Source organism: Cinclus cinclus, chromosome 12 (genome assembly GCF_963662255.1).
Source record: "Cinclus cinclus chromosome 12, bCinCin1.1, whole genome shotgun sequence".
NCBI lineage: Eukaryota > Metazoa > Chordata > Aves > Passeriformes > Cinclidae > Cinclus > Cinclus cinclus.
Window position 1 is genome coordinate 6334890 of NC_085057.1, and position 27120 is coordinate 6362009.

General features: G+C 42.6%; 1 protein-coding gene across 1 annotated transcript in view; it reads left to right on the forward strand.

The window, feature by feature from the left end:
• The window catches only part of MAGI1 (membrane associated guanylate kinase, WW and PDZ domain containing 1), a 332032-nt gene that overhangs the window by 297865 nt on the left and 7047 nt on the right, over positions 1–27120 (forward strand). The window contains exons 14-20 of the mRNA XM_062500989.1: positions 4883–5099; positions 13468–13559; positions 14469–14661; positions 18164–18457; positions 21628–21831; positions 26284–26374; positions 26493–26553. Coding sequence (XP_062356973.1) covers positions 4883–5099; positions 13468–13559; positions 14469–14661; positions 18164–18457; positions 21628–21831; positions 26284–26374; positions 26493–26553 — 1152 coding nt within the window. The remainder of the gene's footprint in view (positions 1–4882; positions 5100–13467; positions 13560–14468; positions 14662–18163; positions 18458–21627; positions 21832–26283; positions 26375–26492; positions 26554–27120) is intronic.

The window sequence follows — 27120 nt, forward strand, 5'->3', positions numbered from 1 at the left end:
CCCCCCCGGTCAGAGCAGGGCTGGCTGCACGGGATCTGGACTATGACTTCTATCACTAAATCCATCAGCCTTGCTCTTTCCAAAGCGTGGATGCTCCCACTTTGCCCCACACACGTTTGGCATGGGGTGAAGTGGGATCCAGGCACCTCTCTGGTTGATAACTATGCCTAGTGAAATCTGAGCAGCATGTAAATCCACATCAGGATAATCCAGCCTTGGTGAACAAAGAGGCTGCCTACAAACAGGTGTAGCTGTACAACAGCAGATTTCTCTCTACTGTTTGCTCTGAGGAGCCTCTCAGCTTGCAGAAATCTGGCATTCCTTCACGTTCGTCTCCCAAGGTGTTTCAGGCTTCCTTCAGTAATTTTTCCTAGTTCCTAGGTGGTGCTGTTGCCTCTAAAGTGCAGGATTCCCAAAAAGCCGAGCCTGCTGCTCCCCTGGCTGCACACAGGGTCGGTGGCAGCGCGGTTTGCAGTGATGTTGAACTCACTGCAGCATCGTGCAGCAGCTGCCATCAGCAGCCGCTCCTTCATCCCCTGGGCATGGCTGACCTGGGGCATTGAGCATGGAAACCTGGAGCAAAGCGCCTCGGGGCAGCTGTGTGCAGAGGAGGAAACTCCCCCGGCTCTCCAGGGTGGATGTACACCAACCCCAGAGCTCGTGTAGCCAAGGCCACAGTGAGAAGCAGGGATGTGGTGGTGTCGAGCACTCTCCTTGGTTTGTTGAAGGGCTGCTGCTCCACTGCGGGGTGTGGGGAGTCCAGCCTGACCTTCTTGGCCATGAGGATTCCCACTCATGACAGGCAAGAGCTGGCACGGTCCCTGTCTGGGATCCCATCTCTGAACTCTGAGTTTCCCAGGAACCCCGAATCCCAGGGACCCCGAATCCCAGGGACCCCAAATCCCAGGAACTCTGCCTTGCTGCTGTGCTGGCAGCGATGGGGTGAATGTGGGAGCTGCCATCAGAGCCCTGGGCCAGGGCTGTCCCCAGCACAGCACAGCTGTAGGGCTTGGGAAGATGTGCTGCCCGTCTTCCTCCCTGCCCTTTGCTCAACACAAGGACTGTTTTCCAGCATTCCTTGTATAATAAAAAAGCTGCAGTTAGAGGACAGCACACACCAAGGCTGGGAACACTTGGCTTTGATCTTAGCTTGTGCTTGTTTTTTTGTTTCTGCTGCTGCTTTAGGGAAGTCACGACTCGGGTGTCCACACTCTGCTGCTTTGCTCAGGAGATGAACCCTCTCATTTCCTCATGTCCTTTCCCAAAGCCCAGACACATTCCCTACTTACTGCTCTTCCTCAAACAAGTCCTATTCTCTGTTCTCAGCCCCCAGTCCTGCATTCCCCAGAGGCCAACTTCAAGCTATTGGTACCTCCTGGCTGTGGTGAGGTGTTAAAGCATTTCCCCCTGCAATTATCCTGGTGTGACATGGATGAAAACAAACTTCCCCTCACCCACCCCCCCCCTTGTTGCTTGCATCAAAATACTCCACAAGAGGGCAAAGGTTTCCACTTCCAGCTCACTTTGCTGTTGCTACCAGGACCAGCTTCTCCAAAAAGCTCTACATCACAAAATCTGCAGCTAGATAATCAGAAGATGGGATCACTACAGGGGGGATAAAAGCTTTTCTAAAAATCTGGTATTTTTCTTTTGGATTTAAATAAGTGCATTGTCAGCATAGCTGACTTGTGACCAAAAATGCAATTCTTATGCACAGCTAGTCCCAGACAAAAGATTTGCCACATTTTTTTGGGTGGATAAGCAGCACCAGGGGCTCTGCCAATGTCCTGTTTTTGTCAGGAAGAGAAATTGGTTCCACAGCGAGTCTGTACAAGACATTCCTCTTCATTCAGAGCCCAGGGGCTTGGGTAGGGCATGAGAAGCTCCAGCTTCCCACGTATTTATCTTGTCATGGGTGTAAAACAGTATCAAGGTGATTATTTTATCCCATCACCTGTATTTAAGTGTAGAGTCTGCCTGAAGGGACTCGAGGTAGTCACCATAGCTTTGATTTCTAACCACTTTTGGTAAAGGTCTTCCTGATGTTTATCAGCAGCTCTGGAGATCTCTCAAGAATCAGGGGTGCTCTTACTGACCTGGGTAGTTCAGTGCCCCATGCTCTTGGTAACTCCTGGCAGAAGTCAATACAGTTCAGCTGATCTGCTTTGCTTGACACTGAAAACCACAATCAGCACCTCAGGGTGACGTCAGAACCTCCTGCTCTGTCACCAGCCAGACCCTGTGCTCATCTGCTGCTTTCCTGCCCATGTGTGTGAACTGAGCAAGCTGGACAGTAAGATTCAAACCCAGGAGGATTGGTCCTAAAGCCGGGCACAGGGCAGGATATGGAAGAGCCATCCTTTTGTTGGCATTTGGTCAGCTCATCCTTCTTGGGAGAGCTCTGCGTGTACCAAGACACAAAAACAGACACAAACTTCATCTGAGCAGTGCCCATGGCAGGGACCAGGATGGGCAGAGCCCTGCAGTTCCTCATGGGTATGATGTGCTGAAGCTGGTGCAACATATGGAAAGAAGTATGGCCCCAAACCTTTTTGGCCTTCTCTGGTGATATGAAAGTCGATAAATATTGCCTTGAATTGATTTATTTACATACATTCCTCATGACCATGGTTACGTTCCCCTTGGTCTGGTCCCCTCTCAGCCTCCTAAATAGAGATGTTTCAGGCTTTTTGAAGGAGTTATTTTTTTGGAAAACCACTGCTCCCACTAAAGTGATTATCACCTGTTTCTTGAAAAATGCCTATTCTTGTACATGCAGCTCTAATCTAATTAGAGGTAGTTTTGCTTGAGATGTGCTGACATTTCCATTTGCAATCCAAACACAAAACAGAATTCACAGTTTGTTCAAAATTTAGACCTTTTCTGTCACAAAATGAGAGCACTTTTTGAAGCTCAAACTTCGTTTCTTTTTAAATTTGAAAGCTTTCAGAGTTCTCATTATTTTCCTAAGTTTTGAATAAAGTTTTACATTTTAGTCCCTGTCGTCCACATTCTGTAACCAGCTATTTCCAGTGAGATTGGCCTGAAGTTTCACAGGATGCTTGTAGTTATTTTAGTAGTTTGGCCAAACAAACCAATCCAGATGGCTGGACTGAGAGATGTATTTTTTTTTTTCAAGTTGATTATCCCCAGCATAGCTGTTTTAAAATGGCTTCATTAAAAATTGAAGGACTGCATGTGAATTAGCTTCATTTACCACTTAAAAAGCTAAAAATGTTGGAAATGGGTTTGATATTTGTATTTGAAAGTCTGCAGATGAGTAATCACAGCAGGTAAGCTTTGTTCAAAATTGCTTTAAAGGACAAAGGCAATTTCACATTCTAGTCAATCGAGATACCCTTTAAAAATACGCTGGTAGTGGATCAACAACTCAAATGCAAGGCTGAGAGGTCAACATTCTTTGGGCTGTTGAAGCTGGGATTTTTTTCTCAGCGTACATCTGAAGAATGTGCAACCTCACAATAATTTTATCTGAGGTTTTGGGAGGTTTAAGACTTTAGAATAGGGCACTTTGTATGGTTATTTTCTCCTCTGTAATTAATTCAACTGTTCTATAATGGACCGTTGGCTGCCTGGGGTCTCGTGTTCACAGTGAACCAGGAGGTGCCCAGACCTGTGGCCAGTGAGCCCCCGCATGCTGACCCAGTCTGTGTCTGCCACTGGTTTCTCTCCCTTCCCCAGCTTGGGTTCCTAGAGAAAAGTACCTGAAAGCACGGATTTCTGTTGCAATGTTTTCAGCTACCCTCTGCCAGCAGGAGGCTTCAATTTCCACCTGAGGTTTATTGGTGTGAGTAGCTGACCACTTCTAGCTGGGAAATAGTGGATGTTGGAAAAACAACCGGTGGGATGCTGTTTTTTCCAGCCACCCTGTGTCACAGCAGCCCTGGGAACGCAGTTCCCTGTGCCAGAGCAGGTGGGAGATTGCACTCAACCTTGGTGTCAATCCAAGGGTCATCTCAGAAGAGCATTAAAAAGCATTTGCTGCACAGTGTGGAGAGCTCTTGTTGAGGATTTTGCAGCATATTGAGTAGTACAAATCCTGGTTATGCAAATGTGACTTGGTCTTCCTTTGAGCACACAGTTGTGAAGTTAAGAACTATATACCCCGCTTAACTAAATAGTAAGCAGTCAAAACTCTTGACACACTGCTTTGGGATGAGCCCCGAGTTTAGATGGATGCATTTTTTCCTGTTTTAATACACTTAATGAAAACAAATCAAACTTCAAATAGATATTATCACATCTGTTAGGGTCTGCAGAAGTCCCTTGGACACTCTTGGGAGCAGAGCCATTAAAGGGGTACTCTGTTATACACACACTTGTAACATGGGGAGTTGCAAGAGCTGCACAGAAAAGTGATCTTGCATAGTAAGAGCTGTGCTTGAATCTGTTTCAAGAGGGACAGTCTGAGTTCTCACAGTGAAATCTGGTAGTTCTTTCATTTTTTTTCAGGCTCAAGTTAGACCCAAATGTTATCTGAATAGAAGGTTGTTAAGGTTTTCTGCCTTAATTTGGGGGGGGGAGGGGGGGGGGGGGGGGGAAGAGTACTGAGACTAGTAACCTATAATGAGATTTAGATCTGTCTTATGTGTGAGATGGAAAAATGTTTCATTTTTTCTTGAATGATAAATTACTTTGTTTTGTATATCTCTTTCTGTCAGTCTGCCTATCAGAATCTGTCACCGGGGAATTTAACTGTACCCATCATTAACTGGGAAGCAGCAAAACTGTGACTTATATATTTACTTATGTGCACGCAGAAAAGCCTGATCAAAGAAGGGAGAAAAATTGATAGAAAACACCCACTCAGCGACCAATAACCGTCTGTTCTCTCCCTTTCCACTCACTCCCTTCCTTACAGCAACCACTTGAAAGGAAAGACAGCCAAAACAGTTCCCAGCAGAGCGTGTCGAGCCACCGCAGCGGGCACACCGCGTCCCCCGCGCACAGCACCCAGGTGCTGCCGGACTACGCCACCCCAGAGGCACCGGCCCCCGACCAGCCTGACACCTCTGGGCAGAAAAAGCCAGATCCATTCAAAATCTGGGCCCAGTCCAGGAGCATGTATGAAAGCCGACGTGAGTATGAAGCAGGTGTAGTTGTTGCTAAGGCTACGGCTCCGGCAGCTGCTCCCTGTGTATTTTCTTCTTGCAAAGAACGGAATCTTTGAGGTTTCTGCTGGAAATGTTAGGCTTCCACTGGTTCGTTTGGTATCAGTGAGAGCCACTTGGTAGAGCTGAAGTTTGCTCTCTCGTGAGGCTTGGATTTAGATCATCTCTAGGAAAAGGCACTTAGACCAAAGTTTAATATGAAAAATCCCTTTAAAATTAAAGACCTTCTTTTCCCCTATATTTTTATTGTGCTTCTAAATTAGGCTGGAGAAGAATTTTCAAGTTTGTTATCCAGATCCTAAACTCTTTTTCAAGGTTAAGACTCATTATCTGATATGCATAGGAATTTCAGTGAGGGGAAGTATTTAGTTTGCTGAAATTCATATCAGATGCTTTTCATCCTCACTCTGGGGAGGAGAAAATCCAGCTGAGCCATTTTATTTTGACCAGAGTGGACACTTTAACAATACAGATATTAGATGCATATTGTAAGTGGCTTTTATGGCAATTAATAATCTGCACACTTGGCTAATAATTCATCAGGGTTTTGACTCTGTTCCAAGACTATAAATGTGATTTCAATCAGTTTCTTCTCGATAAACAAAATAAACACATTGGCTTTGCTTTAATTGCACCACTGAAGATGATCAAATCTGTAAAAGCTTCTTAAAGAGTTAGAGTATTAGGTTCATTTTGAAAGGCAGTAGTTACTTGAGTTACAGAAAACGGAGTTTCAAAGTCTTAGTGCTCTGAGAGTATCGCCTGCAGTTTGATTTTATTGTGCTAACTGGAAATTAGTAAAACCAGTAAGAAAGTAACCTTTACCTAAGAATGAAAAATGGTAAGACTTTTTTTTTTTTTTTTTTTTTTTTTACTGACTAAATGAATCACTTTGAAGTCTTATATCCTGGAAAATTAAATCATGAGTCACAGTTTCTTGGCTGAAGATGCATCTCTTTGGATTGAATGTCTCAGCAATGCAGTTTGTAGGTGTCTCTGCTTTTGTGCACTGCTTCCCTTCCCTTCCCATCCTTTCCTAAGGATTAGTTGTACTGACCCTGCGGGCTCTCAGGCCAGGTCACACTGATCTGCAGAGTGCAGTGACAGAACTTGTACATGCAGCTTATTGAAATAGGAAAAAGGGGTGAGAGCTGAAGGACAGCAGCTCCTGAGCCCTGCAGAGCTGTGGGCAGAGCTCTTCCTTCTCCTGCCTGGGTGGACAAGTGTCCCATGGCACTGTACTGCCATTGCCTCTGACCCCCTGCAGCTGCTTAGCTAATTTCTAATTAACTGTTTAGCTCATACTAATTAGTCTTTAGTATCAGCTTAGCAGCCTTAACTCCTGCCTGTCTTTCCTGATAAAGCCCAAGACTGAGCTGGAGAAGCCCTGAAGTGCACAGGCAGGCAGTCACCCTTCTGTGTCATCTCCAACACCATGTGCTAAATCCCCCCTCTTTCCCCCATGGCTGCAGTTATCCTGTAGAGTTTTGTCCTTGGCTGAGACTAGAGCCCCCTTGGAGGCCTTTCCACAGTCTCTTGACCTGTGGTTTCCCACACCCCATCTTTGCCTGTGCCACAATCCTCACTGCTCGGGCCTGTTGCTGGGATCTGCTACACCACTTCAGCTGCCCTGTCTCACTTTTCCATAGTCCAGCATCTCTGTAGTGGGACTGATCCTCTTCTACTGCTTCAGTCCTTGACTCCTGCCTCTTCTACCAGATGAGACCTGTTTGAACACTGGTGCTTTTCTATGACCTTTTTCATCCCATTGCTCTTCCCTTCCAGGAAGGTTTTTCTGAGATTTCTTGGTTTCGCAGATAGGGTTTTTTTTGGAGAATGGTAGCTGTGTGATATGGCCATATCTCCTTCTAAACCATTAGCAGTATCCAAGAGCCTATGATTTTCCAGCCCTAAGCTGAAGTGAACGTATTCCCTGGGGATTAACCTGCACTCTCAGCTAGTAACATGGCTTTGCTGAGGGTAATGAAATGTGAAGAAAAGCAGAAAAGATAAGTGAAAAATTGAGTTGGATGTGCTCCATCTACTTTTGTGGTCTGATCCCAAAGCATGACTGGTGGTTTTACTTCGGTTCCTCTTTCCCTCACCAAGCCCTTATTTATCAGCAGTCTCATAAGCAGGGTCTGTGGCCGCAGCTGAGACCTGGGGGCTTTGGGTGAAGTCCTGTGTTTCTTTCCCTTTGTTATGAACCTGAATCATCCCTTTCAGACTCATTCCCAGTGTTGCCCAAGCGTGGCTCTCAGATCATTTGTAGGGAGTTCTGCTGACACTGAGCATCAGAGTGTGATGGGAGGAGCTGTTCCCTGGGGACTCCAGTTCCACTGTCTGTCAGCTCCACCTGTGCTGTTCTTCATGTTTTTACCCAGCTGCAGTTGTGTTTAACTCCAGTGCTACCTTTAGCTGGTAGAGAAACATTCATGTCTTCTCTTTCTCCTTTAGTTGGGCACCCATTCCCTCAGGCTTTGGGACTGTCATCTCCAATGACATCCATAGCTTTGGGTGCTGGGTGTGACTCTCTCTGCCACCTTCTGATGGAGGTGTGAGCAGAACTAAGTGAATATCTTGTGCACAGCAGGAGGATGTCACCTAGTGCCAGAGCTGAGGGTGGGTGACACATCCAGTAACCAGGGAATTTGATGGGATTCCAGAAAGCTCCACCAGCTGAGGAGCCCCAGCCACAGCTCTTCTGCCACTCAGGCCAGGGCTTGCCCTCTGTTAATTGCTGGCCTTAAATTTTAAAAAGTCTGAAAAGGATTATAAAATGTTCTTTTGAGAGACAGGGTTTTGAATCCTCAACAAGTGGACTAAAAACAGCAACAAGCGTTTGTGTTGAAATATATGATAAATTTTAAAAGGATAGAATTTTGGAGTGTTAAATCATCCTAAGTGTTTTATTTTGTCCCATTTTTGAAATTGTTGAGCATAAAAAGAGCATAGTGCAATTTTTCAAGTGCAGTTGACACAAGAAGATGAATTCATTAGCTCCAGCCCAGACAGATTTTTTTTTAATCTAAAAATAATAGTGTAAAGAGGTTTTGTTCACTATATGAATTCCTCTTCTCCAAGATATTTCTAAGAAGAACTGAATCTGTAATGAATACCTACTGTCTTTTTCTCTGGGAATGCATCCCACTGTTACTTACATTAATAATAAGAATGTAGTCATGGAAAGCAAAGGCAACATTTTAAATTTTCAGAATTTATAAAATTCGTTCTTCCTCTACTTGAGTTGTCTTTGGATCAGTATTTCATTAAAAAAGACCGTATTTGCCTTATGTGACCTGTCTCACTGAAGTCATTGGTAGAGCGCAATTAGGTTGAAAAGTACCAGCTAAGCCATTATTGTGTAAAAGCGTGTATTTTTGTGACTTACCCATTGCATCTTAATATCAGAAAGTGTTCCAGTTCTGCAGGGGAGAGCCACAGACATTGCTTGTTTAGGGGGAGAAACAAAAGAATAAAAATTAAGCTAGAATTAATAAGGCAAAGCTAAGCAAAGGCTCCGTCACTGTTTCTGGGCTCTGGCTGAGGGGAAGCAGATTAGAAGTGCAACTTTATTCCACAAATGTGGGTTAAAGTTCCTCCATGTGGAGCTCCCCGGGGTGAGCGGATCAGCCCTGCAAGGTGCTGAGTGTTTGGGCTCAGGTCCAAGGGAGCTTATTTTCATGCTGTAAACTCAAAGGTATGTTTAAGGCTAAGGCTGAGCTCAGATGCTGTGCTGCAGGCTGTCCCAGAGTCACCAGTCTTTGCTGGATTAAGACGTTTGAGAATAGCCTCCTTTGTGAAAACAGAGCATTTGGTGGTGGTAAGAAATGCACTCTTTGCTGGTGCTGAGCTTTAGCTGCCTGAGCTCCTCGTTATGGGTAACTCATTGCTGCTCGTGGGAGTTGTGTACGTGAATCAGAGAGAAGGACAAACCCTTAAGGTTTGAAAGCTGAAGCAGTTCCAAGATCCAGGAATGACACATTTGAAGAGCACTCAGAGAGAGAAACAATAATTGAATGACTTAGCAGAGAACCACAATTCAGAAACCTCAGAGTGTTTTATTGAAATATATTTTTATAATATGCTTTTTACTTTTCAATGTATTATTAAACTTCCTTAAAGATTAACACAATCTGTTGTCAAATTTTTCTCATGTGGCCTGATTGCTTTGCAAAATACCGTATCCTACATATGGCCATCTGTCAAAACAGCAGTGACAAAATGAATTAATCTGAATTGCAGATGTGTTAATGAATCCCTTTGAAGGGCTTAAGCATTTAATTAAAAGTAAAGCAGAACACGATAGAGAATTTTTAAAGCTTTTAAAATATTCGAAGTTATCATTAATATTTGAATTTTATTTTCAGGCGTACAATTTGTTTGGGAGGATTTTTCTCTCCCCAAATCTAATTAAATAATACAAACAAGTCTTGACCCTAGTATGTTTGCTCATCGGCAGTTACAAAGAACTAAAAATATTTACACAATAACACAAACATTAGACACTTTTCCCTTAAAATAGAAAAGAATACTCCTCTCCTGAAATTGCAGCCACCTTCTGGTCAGGCTGATTTGAAAGAGGATGTTTAATAAAATCCCTTTGGTAGGGTTATGTCCTTTTTTGCATTAATAGTAGACAAACAGTTGCAGTGGTACTCTTGGGCACACTGATGCATCCACGCCCTTGCAGAATGTGTTGCTAAAAGAGACCATGGTACTCCCAGCACATCGTGTGAGCTAGTTCATCTTGTCAGGAGCTCCTGCTGAAGCCATCTTTCAAAAGCTTTCCATGCCACCACAAAGGATTAGTTAAAGGGAAAAGACCCCAAAGAACTGAATTCTCGTGCAGTGGGATAGTTTAGAAAACGTATTTCTTGCAAATGTGGAACCTTATGAAATGTATGGTTGAACTGCAGAACTTTTCATCTCTGAAACTCTCCATCAGCTTCAGTGAGACTGTCCACTCCTAATTTCAGACTTGTTCTCGTATACTTCGCTGAATTTGGGCCTTGCACATTTTGTGCTTTGCCAAGCCATGAGTCACTGAAAGTGCTGCTGCCTCAAATGAGCCAGTGACTAAATCAAACTCATACTGATCATTCTTAGATTCGTCTTATGTTGAAACTGATGTCACACTAGGCAGATCTTTATTTTATATAACTTGTTAAAGTTTGCATAGCAAAGTTTGATTAAAATGATCTGTAATTAAACACTGTGTTCATTGCTCATCACCACGTATTTAGAATTTCTTTTAACATTAGGCAATAATATTTCCATTTGGAAAACTAACTCATGTCATGAAGTTGAAAGGTTTTTTGGAGAAAAGTATATTTAGGGTGTTCTCATAGAAGTTTTTCCTCTAAGTAGAAAAAAGGTTTTTCAAGTAAACCTGCATGCATGTACATAAATGTGTAAATTCATATGTATTTTATATGCACATGTGCATAGGCATGTGCAGAGAGATGTGAAATTTAGTATGTCATAATCCACAGTAGCTATAACCTTAACAAATTGTGCATGCAAGCCTAACATGACCCATAAAGTCACAATTAATTAAATGAACTAACAAGAAAGCAGATGCATTAAGCTTTGCAAATTGTAAAATTAATATTGCAGCTATGTCACCTTCACCTGCAACTGGACTGAGCAAGGGTGAGAGAGAGAGAGAAATCAATTCCACGAGTTTTGGAGAATGTAAGACAGTGTCGAGAATGTATCTGTGTCTTGTGATGTCTTTGTGCTGGTGTCTGTGGAGGGGGGCTCTTCATCACCAAGGGAGTCTGGCAGGAACACCTGCCAGGTTTAACCACCAAGGAACAAAGTCTGGCTTTGCTGTCCTGGCTGGATGGCGTAGGTGGCCAGGGCTGTCGTGTTCCTGTTTCTTTCACGAGTTTGCCCACGTGGCTCATCAATGGGGATGCATCACCCACCTTTCCTTTCATTCACAGAACTCTTCTTACCACTTTGCTCTGCTCTCCAAATGGTCTGGTTTAATCTGGGACAAGCAGAGTGCTGTTAAATTTTACCCATTTGCGCTACATACGTGTTTTCTCAGAGTCAGACATGCTTGAGATCAGTCAAGGTGCAGGGTTGCAATGAATGACTCCTAGAGGTCATTTTTCATTCATTTTCAACAAAGTTTCAGCAGGGCCATGCTCCCTTCAAGTATGGCTGCTATGAAGTGCAATTGAACAATGGGAGAACCTAAAATAATTCTCCAGTATGGAACCTCAGAGGGTCTCACCTCTGAAGCTTGGGGGTGGATGGGTGTTCTGGGCTGTGCCAGTGAATCACTGCCCTGCCGAGCTGCTGCAAAAAGTGGTAAAAGGAGCTTTGTACTCATTGTGTGTCGAGGTGTGTTGTCTGGGTGTCTGCTGTATCTGTGTTCCACCTCGCTGAAATCCTTCCAGTGGGAGGAACGCTATGTGAAAGAACTGGCTTCTTTGGGGGCAGACTTGTCTTTTTTTGGCTTTGTTCTGACGTGGCTGGTACAGCCTGGCCTGCTGTTCCCTCCAGTGGTGTTAATTGTGTAGCTGGGACCCAAACCAGGGCCATCCGGCATCGTTCATGGGACTGGAGGGGTGACAAATGGGAAGGCATGGAGAGATGCCGGGGACACGGGGCCACGCCGGAGCTCTCTGCAGAAGCCACTTTACCTCTGACAGATCCAACACACACACTGCTAATTGTTTGGGCCTGCCTTTGCCAAAATAGCCTGCGAAGGGCTGAGAGGCGCTCCTGACTGTGCCTGCCTGTCACGCTCCCCTTGCTGAAGGCAGTGACAAACAGCAATTAATTCATTGTCTGGATTCTGTTGTGCTGCACGTCTGTGCATGGTGAGCTGCCTTCAGCCAGAGGAGATGAGCCACACAGGCAGACAGCGTGTTCATCACCCAGGCGTTCTGTAATTGTGTCTGGACAAAAATCAGCCTCTAATTCAGTGAGGGCACGGGTGTTAAGCTTAGCTTATAATTGCAGGTAATTAAAATGTAAAAATATTATCTGTAAAGCCAGCTTAAATGAAAATGTCGAAGCAGACATCTGTAACTTGCCATTCACGTATTTGTTTAATTTTTAGTATTCCCAGTTCTTCAATTCATGTTATGTTTTAACTCATTTAAGAGAGACCCTCAGAGGTATCCAAAAGTCTTAACACTGACAAGCACCAGAGCAGACACAAATTTTTGCACGATAAGCACAGACAGTGTAAAATCCAATTAGGGCCCATTCTAACATTCATTGATGCCAATGGGAAACAACCTGTTCATAGATACAAAAAGATAGATGATATTTCATTAAATGTGCTGAATCCTGCGTCTGAGTAGGCACTTTTAAATTGGATTCCTGAACTCTATACTTTGGTTTCTTTGCTGAAGTTATAGGCAGCTGACTGGTATAGCAATAACTTTTGATTATCATTAATTATAAATATTGGGAGGAGATCATTACAAAATTAGTCAATGTTACAGATACTATCCAATAAATATTAAATGAACCTGAAGTTGTCTTCTGATATGATATAATGTTAGCGATTAGTTATGCATTTTTTAAAAAGGGATGAAAGCAAGCATGAGTAAGTTAATATAAAACATTGCTGTTCAACAGCACTTCAAGGTTAGTACTTCACTGTATGTAATATTCATTGTTAAAACCTTGCTGGTGTTCCATACTAATGAGTAGGTAAGGTTGGGCTTTTTTATGTTCCCAGCTGGTTTTATCTCTTCAGTGCTTTTGCAAAACCTGTACAGGAGCAAGTGAGAGTCAGAAGAGCTGCACTGTTTTGAGTAGAGCCCTTCTGATTTACACCAAATGGGGATCTGTCCCATAGTTATTTAAAGCAGAGGTGGTAGACAGATAGCAAACTATGCTTAGGAAAGTTAATTAAACAGTAGAAGTCATAACAAGTGGCTCTTCTGTCTCCCATGAAAGAAGAGGCAGCTGTATTGTTTCTGGCAGAGTAATTCTCTGCTGTACACATTTATTTATTGATGGTTTGGAAGAGGCTCTTGCACTGGGTAATGATGCTAATATTGGCAGAAGGAAATACTATGGGGATAAATAAAGGGCAAGTCATAATTGGATACTTAGAAAGTAGAAACCACTGCATAACTTTTAATAGTGATTTAAATAGTAATCCTTCAGTATTTAAATTTATAAATGTTAATAGTTATGGCTCTATTTTTGTGTAAAAATGAGGTGGTCTCCAAGCCCACTTCATTTAAAGGTTAAAATTGCATAGCACATCCTTTTATGTACATCTGAGTAGTCCTGATTTGGGTAAAAAGGTATGGTATTTTGATTTTAAATGATAGATTTTCTTCTTTCCCTTCAGTTCCAGATTATCAAGAGCAGGATATCTTTCTATGGAGAAAGGAAACTGGGTTTGGATTTAGGATTCTAGGTGGAAATGAGCCTGGAGAGCCTGTGAGTATCATGTTTTAGTTTGTGATATTATTCAGAAACACAGCAGTAGAATGTACAGATGTGCAGAACTATGCTGTAGCATCGCTGCTAAAATAGTTAGTTTAGGATTATACATATCCTGCATCTCCCTACCCACCCTCCAAAATAACCCCTCAACTCCATAACCGAAGTGAGTTTGGCTTCTCCTTCTACTTTAATGGTAAACCAAATGAAAACACATAGGTCTTTGGACACTGAGGACAGGATGTCCTGGTCACATTTGCGAGTATTTTGACCTTAGAATGCCAGGTTCTCAGATCTTAAAATGCTCAGTTCTCTCCTTGAATTCAGTTGATTTCTCTACCATAAATCCAGTACACGTGGGAGGTGTCATCCTTTCCTGTGCTGCACAGGTCACAGCTAGATAGTGGCAGCATGAATTCCATGTTTTTCCCTGCCAAAATTATTTTGCTCATTTAGTGACCATGAATTAGTCTCATGTTAGAGTAACTCCACAGAACTCACTGAAGATAAGCCAAGACTAAGTTGGTGGGCAAGTGTGTGGTGCAGAGCTTGTAAACCCTGCAGGCAACTGAAAGGGTAACTCAGTCTCAGCTTCCCTGACAAGACCCTCAGTACTTTTAACCATCTTCCTGTCTGGTCACTGTCTGGTTGAACACATTTCCCAAGGCTGTCTGTCCTTAGAGTGAACAGACTGCCTACAGAAACAAGATGTCAATTTATTACGATTTCACAACGTGCTGTATTCACACAGAACCACTTTCACAGGAGCTACTGTCCTTACCAACAGACATTTGTCAACAATTTCATGTCCCTACTAAATCAGGTCTAACCACGAGTGCCCCTTGCTTCCAGCTGGCAGTTGAGCTGGTTCTCATTTATCTCCCTCCCTCTGTGCCAATTCCTCAGATTTACATCGGTCACATTGTACCGCTGGGTGCTGCTGACGCCGACGGCCGCCTGCGATCGGGTGATGAGCTGATCTGTGTGGATGGGACGCCTGTGGTGGGGAAATCACACCAGCTCGTGGTCCAGCTTATGCAACAGGCAGCCAAACAAGGTCATGTCAATCTGACCGTCAGGCGCAAAGTGGTTTACACAGGTAGGCTGCAGGATCACCCTGCGGGGGTAAGATTTTCTCGCCAGGATCCTGTCTGTTTAGCAAATAGTTTAAGAGAAAAAAAAAAGCTTCCTATAGTGGTAGGAAAACTCTAGGAGTGTACTGTTATTTTTTCTCTTTTACCTGTTTTCAGTCTTTTTTGTTCCTGATCAAATGAGTTTCAAAGTTTCTTTTTCCAGTCGAGACTCTCTCAGTTGGCTTTCCCAGTCTTCATAAGGTTTCTGGTAAAATGGGGAACTGTTTGGTTTCAACATATAAATTTTAGTTTGACTTGTGCAGCAAACAGACACTGTGGCCGTTTGTGTTTTCTGTATGCTTCCCAAAATAAATGTGCGGCCTGGTAGTCACCCTTAAACTGGGAGTGAGGGCTCTGGTGTGTGGTGGCTGCTGTCCCAGGGTCAGGGGAAGCTTCAGCATGTAGTGAAGTGACCTCAGGATGGGAAACTATAAACATTGTTGGTTCTGGTGGGCCAGGGTGCGCGTGTGTCCTGTCACAGAATCATAGAATTGTTTGGGCTGAAAGGGACCTTAAAGATCATCCATTTCCAAATGCTGGGCATTGTGCACACACTGCACAAATGTAGGATGTAAATGAACAAAAAAGAAACTGGCAGAAAGACAAAGATGCAACGAGAAGTGACACTGCCTGGTACCATTTTGGCTCCCAGATAAGTGATTGAAAAATGTCATGATAGCAGAGAAAATGAAGACACAAGCATGAGCTTTCTAAATAACATGTGGTCTTATGTTTGTTATTGGAGAGTAACTTTTGAGTGCTGCCAGTCCCATTGAGTCCCTTTAGGAGCTCAGGTGTGGGATTTGCTTTAATTCACTCAAAAAAAAAAAAAAAAGATATTATGTAGCTTTTCAGGTTTAGAAACCATCATCAGATAAATAGGCAGCGATGTACTTTGATCTTAGAGAGAATCAAAATAACATTCAGGTTGGAAATCAGGTTCTCAGTGGAAGTTAGGACTGGAAGAGTACCTGTAAAATATCTCTGTGTTCTTATCCAGGCCTGAGCTCCTTCTGCACAATAATAAATAAATATTCACTTCTCATTTCTTTCCTTCTTCCCAATGTGGATTAAACATCAGGTTATATCTCTCCTCTGAGAGAATCTCTTTAATTCCTGACCAAGGTCTGGTGTGAGAGAAGCTCTAGAAGAGTGTTGGGAGGAAGGGGAAGGGCAGCTGAATCTTGGTATTGTCTTTGTGTGTAGATTTTCTATGCAGTTTTACAGCCTCCAGGCTGGAAATTACCATGAAAGATTTAGATGCATGAGATTTCTCTTGGTATTTCATTCAGAGGCATGTTACTGCAGATAGAGCTATTTCTGAATCATTGCAAATGTGGACACTTACTCTAGGATAAATTATTCAGAATCCCTTCTTTCACCTTATATTTGCAGGCTTTTAAATTTAGCATAACTTTGTAGAGAAGCCTGTTCCTGAATTTTGGTCCCTTGTTCCTCCTGTCGTCTGTATGTCAGTAGAAAAGGATTGTTCACCTAAATGTGTACTCTCTGTCCTGAGATCCATGTAGGGGACATTTTATGCTCCTGTATTCTTAATATGAAGAATTCTATATATTTAGTACATATTTTTGAGTGTATAAATGCAGACAGGACTTCTACCCAAGGATATTTTAAAGTCCTTTTTTTTTTTTTTTTTGCATCATGATTTTACAGGTTTAGATTTTATTTGCCATCCATTTTCTTGCTGACGCTTTTAAGATCTTCAGCTTAATTTTGATTCACCAAATTGGAGAAGTGACCTGATTAGCAGAGGCAGCCATTCAGCAAGGACAAGTGCAATATGCTGCTCTCAGCTGCACAAATGTGCTGCAGAGAATAGGCTGAGTAACAAGAAGTGGAAGCTATTGTGGGCCATGAGCTTTCTGCTGAGGTTGGCTCAGGTGAAGAAAAAGACTGTGCAGGGATGTAGGCAGGAGGGAACTCTCCTGAATTCCCAGCAGATGATGGCTTAGTGCAATATGGTCCAGCACTTCAAGAAAGACATATTTGAGTTGGAGAGAGCCCAACTGGAGGGAGTCCAGAAGATCAGGGAAAATAGGGAGAGATCTAGAAAACATGGTCTGAAAGGAAATATTGAACAAATTTGGATTCTTTAGCTGAAAGCAGAGGAGGGGGAGGAGGTATTAAAGTCCCCAAGACTATAAGAGGCTGCTGCAAAGAGGAAGGGAATAATATGTTCTCCATATGCCTGTTAGATAGCACTAGAAATAATAGCCTTATGTAGCAGCAGGGAAGATTTAAGTCAGATATTGCAACCAATAGATTGCCTGGGGAGATATTTAACAGCTGATTAGACAAACATCTGTCAGGACTGATATTAGGTGTAGTTGGCCCTCACTCAAGCAGAGTCTGAAATAAGCAATTTTTTTGAGATTTCTTCAAGCCTTGTGGTAGCTGATTAGATTTTAAACTAATACCCCTTGCAACTTCAGTTGCTGTTAAACACTTATTTAATATTAATGTTAACAATGTTTAATGTCTGTACCAGGCTGTACAGATGATAGTTACTGGTTCTTCTATCCAGAAACACTTGGTTCACAAGTTGTTTTGCTCATGTTGTGAGATTGTTATTACTAAAGATCCCATTAATGAAAGGCAATCAGTGCACTAATTGATAGTTTTAAGTTTAAAACTACACAAAATGTGTTGTTATAAGATATTACTGCTTCTCCTTGTGGCTTGTGCATATATATCTACAACATACATATGGTTTCCATATTTGACTGAAGGGGGGATGCAGTAGCTAGAGGAGGCACCTTTGAACTGATGTAATCCAGGTGTGAAATGCCACAGAGCATCCAAGCACACAGCACTGCCCCGGTTTAACCAGGCTGCAGTTTGGCAGTGGATGGCTTTGGCTGAATGCCCACACACAGGAAAGGGTGAGCACATGTGGGCAGTGCCACCACTGGGCAGAACTATTGGTGGTGACCCCTGAAAGCATGGCCATGCTGTGATAGATAGACTAACACAGGTCATTTTCCTTTACCCTTTTCTCTGTATGTAGGGACAAAGGACTTCCGAACAAATAACCAATGTGACTAAGCAGAAGCCACTTTATTGCTTACGTTATACCCTACTTATACATTCTAAAACTACTGTCCACGTGATCACGCATTACTTTATTGGTGCCTCTGTCTTGTCCACGCACAGGAAATACGATTGGTTACGATCCAGCACTTCATTGGCCACCTTTATCTTGGTATTCTGTTTTTCAGCTTCTTCCTTCCCAATTTAACACAATTTATGTATCAGTAACCTTGAGAAATTCCAGAGCGTTTGATAAAATCCAGCTGAAAAACAGCTAAAAATGGCTCGGCTGGTGCACCTGGTCTAAACTATGGCCTAGGCTGTTCAAATACATCTCTCAAATACATCAGCAGACAGCTGTTTCCAAGCCCTGACTGGTGCAGCCTGCTCGAGCAATCTTTCTTCTCCCCTCCCCAGTTCCCAAGGCAGAGAATGAAGTCCCATCCCCGGCCTCCTCCCACCACAGCAGCAACCAGCCGGCGTCTCTGACGGAGGAGAAGCGGACGCCGCAGGGCAGCCAGAACTCTCTCAACACGGTCAGCTCCGGCAGCGGCAGCACCAGCGGCATCGGCAGCGGCGGCGGCGGCGGCAGCGGCGTGGTGAGCACCGTGGTGCAGCCCTACGACGTGGAGATCCGCCGCGGGGAGAACGAGGGCTTCGGCTTCGTCATCGTCTCGTCGGTGAGCAGGCCCGAGGCGGGGACGACGTTCGGTGAGTGCCGCGTGTTTTTAACCGCGCCTCGAGTGACGCGCCAGGTTTGCGGCCCGAGGAGGCGAGCGGGGATCTGTTTAATTAAAAGTCGTGAGCGTGCCCCGATTTGTGTAATTAATAGCGTAATCAGAGGCGAAGGCTCGGGTGGTTTTTGCCTCCTGGGTTTTGTTCGGCACTGAGTCGAGAAAAGCGAAATAAGAAATGCTGACCTGAAGAGCTGAAATGCCACCAATGGCAGTTCTTGATGCTCGCTTTCTGGGAGAGCCTTTCTGGGGTTTGCTCTCAGAGGAGCAGCTGGGGAGCATGCCAGTGATGCTGTTTGCCAGTGCAGAAATGTATCAGGTGGAATGAAATATGTCTCGTGATGGTGGAATCAAGCCAGATGATTTAAAAGCAGTAATGCTTAAACTGATTAATTTCTCTTTGGCAGTCAGGGTTATTCTGATCATCATTATGTTGTGAGCATGCTGGTAGCTGGAAATTTTTAATTAATACTGCTTGCTGGTGAGACAAAATGGGGAATACTTTTAAAAGAACAGGTTGTTGCTTTTACCCATTTCACCTCTTCCCAAATGCATTCCTTCAGAGTAGGAAGAAATGAAGTTTAAGCCATGTCACACATAATATTCTGACCTAGTAGAGGTGATCATGGTTTCTGTCTGAAGACAGTCTTTCTGCTAGGCAGACACCCATTTCCAGGGGTTGCTGCAGAGGAGATGTACATAAGCTGGTTTTGCAAATATGCCCAGAACAGCCCGTTCTCAAGCAGAGGTGTCATTGCAAGGAGAAAGCCCATCAGAGATGCTACTTTCTTCCCTTTCCATCTCCTCCAAAAGGAGGCCAGGGGCAGCATCCACTTATACTTTGTAAAGGAAGGTGTTCCCTTAGTCTGTGGCACATGATAGGGGTGGAGGGAAAGGAAGGACAGAACACTGCCTTGGCCACCTCACCTCCCACAGCAGTGCTGTGGTTTGCAGAGAAAATGCACTGCAGGCTCCCTGTGCAGCTTGAGTGCTCCTGGGGAACACAGGTGCAAGAAGTGGCCTTTCCCTTGTTCTCCCAGGCTTTATTTCCTGACATTTCTTACTATTGCCCATCAGTGACACCCTTAGTCATGCACTGGGGGAGCACCACCTCCTTTGCTGGTATTGATGTAGGACAGCCGTTTCTAGAACTGTTCTGGGCAGTCTGGCAGCAGAGATTTCAAGGGGGAAATACATAGTATAAAACCAGTGCACTGAGTTCTGTCAGTTCTGAAGTTCTAGGCTCTCTCACTCTGTCCCTACTACTGGAAACTGCTCTTCCAAGATAGGTGTTTTGGTGCCAGAACACAATGGTGCAATGTAAAACATTAAAATGAGCACAGTATGGAAGAGAGGGTGTGCTTTTATCTTCTGAACAGATTTTCAAACATATGTAAATAACTTTTACTGTATGAAGACTATGCTGTAACTCTTCTCTGCAGAGAAACCTTGACCTAAGGTTGTAAAAAGATGTGTTTGCTTTAGTCCAAAATTCTTGCTAACTGGAAGTTTTCTGTGCAGGGCCTCCCAAGGAGATCTGTTGATCTGTGACTGTTTTTTCCTTTAATTTTTTCAAGTATATTCAGTTTTTTCCTAACACTTCGCATGAGATGTGTTCCCTCTGCTGTCTGGTGCTTGCTCTGGACCTGCTTTGTAGTTTTTTTTCTTTCATGAGTAGTATTTAGAGATGGGCCAAACTGGTTCTAAAACCCACCTTGGTCACTTTGGTGTGGGCTCTGTCATCTGTGTTTAGTGGATTGGAAAGAGTAGAAACTCATATCCTCAAAACCGCCTGCAAACTGGATGGGGCTTTGTATTACCACAAAGAGAAACTTTCTAACATCATGGTAAAATTTAAAAAAAAAATTCTCCCTAATATTTGTAATTAATATTAACACTTTCTGCCAGTTTCCATTGAATCTTTCCAACCTCACATATTCTTGTCTTAGCCTTTTCTTCTTTATGGTCTTTCTAGTATTGTCAAGTGTGTATATCTCTAAAACTACTAATCAAATAAAGACTACAACAGAGATGGGAAAGTGCATCTTGAGGGTGAATGTATTGTGGATGAAAAGTGTGAGATGACCACTCTGTGTCCCCCCCATGGCTTTAAAGATGTGCTGTGTGCCCCAAGGCCTCCTGCCCACAAAGAGGAGCTGTAAAAAAACTCACTAGATTTATCTGAGTGATGTTGTGTATCCCCTGTGTTCCAATTATGCTTGTTATGGATAACCCTTTGGTTTTGAAACAAAAAACTGCATGGAACCTGAGGAGAATTTTGTCTCCAGAACACATTCATCCTAAAGTGCTCTCACTCTGTGTGTCAGACATCTCAATGGTTTTGTGTGTGGTTTTAGAGGTATTTGAATGAGGAGAACCTTATTCCTTCTTTGTTCCCACCTGGTCCCATCTAAGATCATAAAAGAGGAAGGGTTAGTAGAGGCTGAGGTGGGTGCCAGCACCAAACAGGTTACCTTTGTCAGTCTTGGCCCATCTGTAGTGATCCTGTGCCTTCCCTGGTAGTACCTTTATTCACAGTGGAAGAAAATCGTTTCATGTTGCTTCCCCATGCAGTGCTGATAGAGTGGGTCTGTGTGGTAGAAAGGGAGCCACACTCCCTCCTAGGCTTAGAAGGATTTTATCTTTCTAAATTGAGAAAGAACAAAACATTGGCAGAAGCTCGAACAGCAGTTGTCTTAGAGAAGGACTAGAGAGGCTGACACCGATGTAATCTTGGAGGAGAAAAGTTGAGTTTTCTACAAACAGTTTCAATTTTTTTCTTCAAAAACAAAATCAGATTTGGGTTATGATGGAGCTGCTAAGTGCAGTCGTGAATAAAAATTGCACCATTTATTAACAGAAATCCACTTGGGGAGAGTTTTGAGTGATTAACAAAACACCTTTTTGTGGAAGAAGTAAACTGTTGTGCACTCAACTAGTTGATTGCCAATGTTTTGAACACTGGCAGCAAAGCTATCCTATAATAACTTTTGCTTGATGCATTAATTAATTAACCCTTAACCTTCTCTTTCCCTTTTCAACCCTTTTTTTCCTTTTCCCCTTCACCATATTCCCACATACGTAAACAATAAAAAAAAAAAAAAAACCAAAACCAAACAAAAACAACCCCCAAAACCAATACAAAAGCGGGAAATGCATGTGTGGCCATGCCTCACAAAATAGGTCGGATAATTGAAGGGAGCCCCGCAGACCGCTGTGGAAAGCTGAAAGTAGGGGACCGGATCTTGGCCGTCAATGGGTGCTCCATCACCAACAAGTCGCATTCAGACATCGTCAACCTCATTAAGGAAGCGGGAAACACCGTCACCCTGCGCATCATTCCAGGAGATGGTAAAGTATTTGTTCCCTGCTGTCTTACCTGACCCTCTTGTTGGTTCTGTTCCCCGGGCTTTTTCTGTCACTTGGAGCTGCAAAGCCATGGAGAACTCAATTTGTGCTCCCGCTTTGGGAGGTAGCAGTGAGGGAGGTTGTGAGTCTCCCGTAGTTTTATTTGTTGTTTCTTTTTGTAGAGATGGTTGGTTTTTTTTAACAGGGAGGTGCTGATTCAATGTTAAAAAAGAAAATAGTACTGCATTCCATGTATCTGCTTAAAATGATCTTCCATAAATTTGATGGATCTCTCAATACACTTTGGTTTGATTCTTAGCATAATACTGCAGCTTTAGAATATTTGGGGATCACTTGTTAGTGTGTGGGATTCCTGAAGCTTTGTATAGACACGAGCAGGCTATAGAGTAAGGAGATCACATAAAGAAATAAACACTTCAACATGTTTTAAAAAAGCAGATTTGATTTTATTCTGGGTAAGTTCCTTTGGGAGCGAGCTCAGTACATTTTTAGATGACTGCTTAAATGGTGATGGTTCTGAAGCTGCATTTTAAGAGTTACCCTAGACAGGATCTCACTGTTTCAGATGAGAGGGAACATGCAGGTTCCCTAGTAATAAGTTGACACTTGGTGCTGATTTCAGGTCACCAAAGTACTTAATAAAAATAAGGATCTGTGTTATATATCAGTTCCATTAAATTAATCCATAGCTTGGTCCCCTGATAGGAACTGATCAGAAATCTGGTAAAGTATCTGCAGCAGAACTAAAATTGATGTGGTTCTAAATTCTAAGCATTTTCTTTGTTTATTGTGCTTCTCTGCCATGCGTGGGTTCAAAGTGAGAGCTTGTTGGGCAGAAACCTTTCCACATTGTTCCCCACAGACCAGGATGAGAAATTATCTGGTTATAAATTATTTCTGCTTAGGGTGGCCTGTTTTGCACAAAAGCTTTATTTTCCTACTGTCTAGTGAGTACCAGGTCAAATGGTATATATTCCTCTGCTGCTTGGAGCAAACAGGGTGTTCATGAATAATAAAATGGCTGTGAATCCACCTAACATCTGAGCTGACCTGTGCATGCCTGTTTTGGAAGATAAACTGAGAGAAGAACTGTTCATTACCTGTATTTTAGTATCTGATAAAAAGGGAGGTAAATCTTTAAATAAATAAAGGGCTTATTTTCTAAAAAAGCAAAACCATCTGAGAAATAAGCAACTTCTGAATGATTTAAGAATTTTTTTAAGAATATAACCTCCTGGCATAAATGCTGAGCCAGTCTTGCTCATGCAATTATGTGTCCAAAATATCGTGTAAATTGCTTAGGTTGGGGAAACATGTACCTGTGATTGACATCACATAGTCCTGGAGAAGATACGTTCTTTAGGGAAGGAACCAACTCTGCTTTCAGGCTTCAAGTCTTTTTATTTACTGTCACTTTGAAATTCCAAGTCAGATGCCAACTTTGCATAGTATTACCTGCATTTATTTTCAAAAAGACAGTAAGACCCAACCCTCTCAAAATCTCTGAGAGCTTTGCTCTAAAACCCCACGAGATACAAGAAATTGCTCTCAGTGTTGTTCTTTTTCATGTATTTGTATGCTTTTCTTGATTTGTTGTTTTCTTTTGTTTCTTTTTGAGTGCTTTTTTGGCAAATATAAATACTCTGTGTGCTTCAAGGAGGGGGGAGCATAAATCAGAAGCCACTCATCAGATAAATATGGAGTTGAGGTGCATCACAAGACTCACAATAAACTCACACTGCTAATCTCTTCTAACATTATTTAAAACACCAAGAGTTTTTGCTTTGTAATACGTCTTGCACAAGTTAATTGCCACAGATGACTGTAGGATTGTATTTGCAATGAAATGAAGATGCTTTGCAATACTTCCAGCAGATTCAAGGATACAGAATGCTGGAACAGGACAAGCTTAGATTAGGCATGTAATTGGTGACTGAGAGTTTTAGGGCAGAACAGGGCAAGGAACCAATGAAATATGCAGGGTTTAGAACACACAATTATAATTGTACTAAATATAATCTGTGCTATATTCTGTTCCAGTTTTGCATGGTGGCTAACATGTGTCCTGAAGCAGTGTCTAAAACACTGGCAAAATATGCACAACTCCTGACTCTTGGGAAAGGGTGGGCTAAAGACAGATGCAGTACAGTGGTGTGAAGATACATCTGTACCAAAGATGTGTTGTTGCTCTGCTTGGTATTATTAGTGTGACCTACTAAAGGGTAGGAATCTTGCATTCTCTTTGAAGCCCATCTTCATCTGATCTCCAAATATTTGTGGAGGATTTCAGAAGCTTTTGTTCTGGATGAATACAGAACATTTAACCATGTTTTGGGGCTTTGTTAAGTAGGAGACAGATTTTAATATCAAGGTGTCTTTACAAAATAAACATAATTATTTCTTAAACCCCAACAGTGTAACTACACATATGGACATCTCCTTGCACAAAGCCAGCTGTCAGTGGAACATCATCACAAGGGTGTGGTTTGGTCATGCCTACACCCAGGAGCCTCTCTTGCTCTCTGAGCCACTGGACACAAGCCAGCTCTGGTCTGGAAGATGTTTCAGTTCCATATGCTGAGGGTTTGGGCATGTTGACTTGGGCACAGCACTGCAGGCAAAGGAGCTGTGTTCTTGTTGCACCCATCTGTTTAAGTGGTTCTTTTCCTCTGTTATTTTTCCTGAATTTCCCTTGACATTCAGAAAGGAAATCTTCCCCACATCTAGACTTCTCCAGAATTAATATAAATCCATGAAGTAAATTAAACTCAGGAACAAGTAAGCCCATGACCACCATCTTAATTCAGGCAAAAACCCTCCCATTGGTGCAATTTTGTATTACAGCTGGACTCTGTTTAATAATGGCAGATTTTTCCATAGCCAGTAAAATGAATTAATGGATGCCTGTAGCTTGAGAGGCAAACAAGGGGTAGGAGGGGTAGGAGGCCTTGTAATTTTATGTTGGAGACCCAGATGTTTCCATCCAGTTTTTGTCACTGTTATCTTAGTGGCTGTGTATTCAGTTTAGATTTTAGTGTTGAAAGGTGGATTGTGGCTATCATTTTGTAGTTAGTTGCAGTCTGTGGTTCTGTCCTGGATACAGTGGGTATGGACACAAAAAGAGGGTCTCCTGTGTACAGAGCTGTTCTGCAAAGGAGCAGGTGCCTGCCACTGCAGTGGCTTTATCTGGGAATGCCATGTCTGATGGGTGGGTGTTTCTGCTGATTCTGCCTATCATTCTCCAAGTGCAACCTACATAACTGTTGAACATTTTGTGTGGTTAAGCACCATCAAGGTACATGGAGCATCACTAAGACTTCCTCTTAAGTCTAACTCCCATGGGAGAGGAAGGGTGTTTTCAGAAACTGCTGGCTTCTGGTGCAGTTCAGCATTTGAAACTCTTCCGTTCTAATATCAGTTCAGGATTGGTATAATATATAGTTCTGGAAATATGTTGAGTTCAATACAGAAGAGTTCCAGGTCTGTGTTGCTAATATTTGACTAAGGGCATTGATATGACCTTAATGTTAGGCAGAATTTTAATTGAGTTTGGGGCTAACTCTGGTCCTGCTGAAAACTCTGGTCTGTGATGCAGCTCCAGAATGACAAGGGGAATACTTTGCCCTGCCATACTGTGAGGGACATCTATGTAGTCACTTTTCCGTTGCTCCCGTCTCAGTTGTGGGAAGCAGGAGACATTTCCTTGGAGCCCCTCCTCCCATGTCTAAAGAAATCTGCAATTTGCACAGGCTGATGCTGGGCTGAGAGCCCTTTACCATGGCAGAAATTAGGCTTAGAAGTTACTCCTGCTCCCTGTATCCTCTCAGTGCACCCTTTTGTAAGTGCTACCCAGAGTTATTGGTGCATTTGGTACAGGTGGCTCCATGTTCCTGCTTTCAGTGCTGAGGCAGCAGTGGGTTGTATTTCAAAGAAGGATTGCAGTTAATTTGGGGTTTAACCACACTCAATATCATCTTGTGAGTATTGGATAAGAGCCACATCTCAATTCTATTGGAGATTGCCATTTCTGATGGAGAAAGGAATGATAAACTTATAATACCTGGAATAGTTGTAGCTACTATAAAACTAATCCACCCAACCTACAATACTTAGAGACTTAATAGATTGGAAATTATGTCTTTAGACAACAGACAAAACATTGCTCAATCCTTCATCTACAAGTGAGTCTTCATGAATGTGTATAATAGTCAGGGGGTTTCCATTCCTAATTTTTTTTTTTTCCATTTGAGTGTACAGTTTCATGTACATACTTACTATATTAATTTGGGGAATTGAGAAATTTGATCCCATCTCCAGTTCTCTAAAACCAGTTCAATAATGCTTATGAGTGAAATGCTTTTGCAAACTATTTTTTTTCTTTCAGCGAATAGCCAATGGTCATCCCTCATAATAAAAACAAAATCTATTTTTCAGAATCCTCCAATGCTACTTTATTGACCAATGCAGAAAAAATTGCTACAATCACAACCACACATACTCCTCAGCAAATACCACAGGAGACCAGGTCAGATTGTTTTCCTTGAGGAGGGCATCTTGATATGCTCTCTCTTCAGTTACTTCTTCCTCACTTTCACATCCCATGAGCTGTATTTTTCCTCTCTCCCTCTCATTCATTACAGCAGGAACAACACCAAACCAAAGCAGGAATCCCAGTTTGATTTCAAACCACCCCAAGCAGCACAGGTAAGGAGTACCTCTCTAATTGTTTTGCTTACCACAGACTGTTGTTTCCAATCTGCTTGAGGGCTGTGTTTAAATATTTCCCTTGAAAATTTCTACTGAGAAGCTGCTCTTCCTCAGTCTGCTGAAAAGAAAGAGGAATTTGCTGATTAGTTTCTTAGTATGTGTTGCTGTTGTTTCAGCTGAGAAACATTTCCAACACATTCTCATCGAGACTTTGAGGGAGTAAAAATAAAGGAAAAAAGAGCTGACATTTTTAGGGCAGTAATAATGTATATGTTTGTTTATTGAATTGTCTATTTTGAGGGACCTTTCCAGAAAGTATTGTTGTGTGCAAATGATAAATTCAGAGAACAAAAAAGAGGAAAACCTAATAAGGGGCAATAACTGGAGTACTCCAGCTACAGACAGCATCTTATTAGAGAGATTATCTATCTCACTGTTAACTTTCCTTGCCACTGGCCATCCCAGAAGTAACATCTTCCATTAGGGACTTCAAAACATCCCCATAATAGCATTTGAGAAAAACAATGCAAAGGCTTCTGAGCTTCTTGCAAAGGAATAAACAAC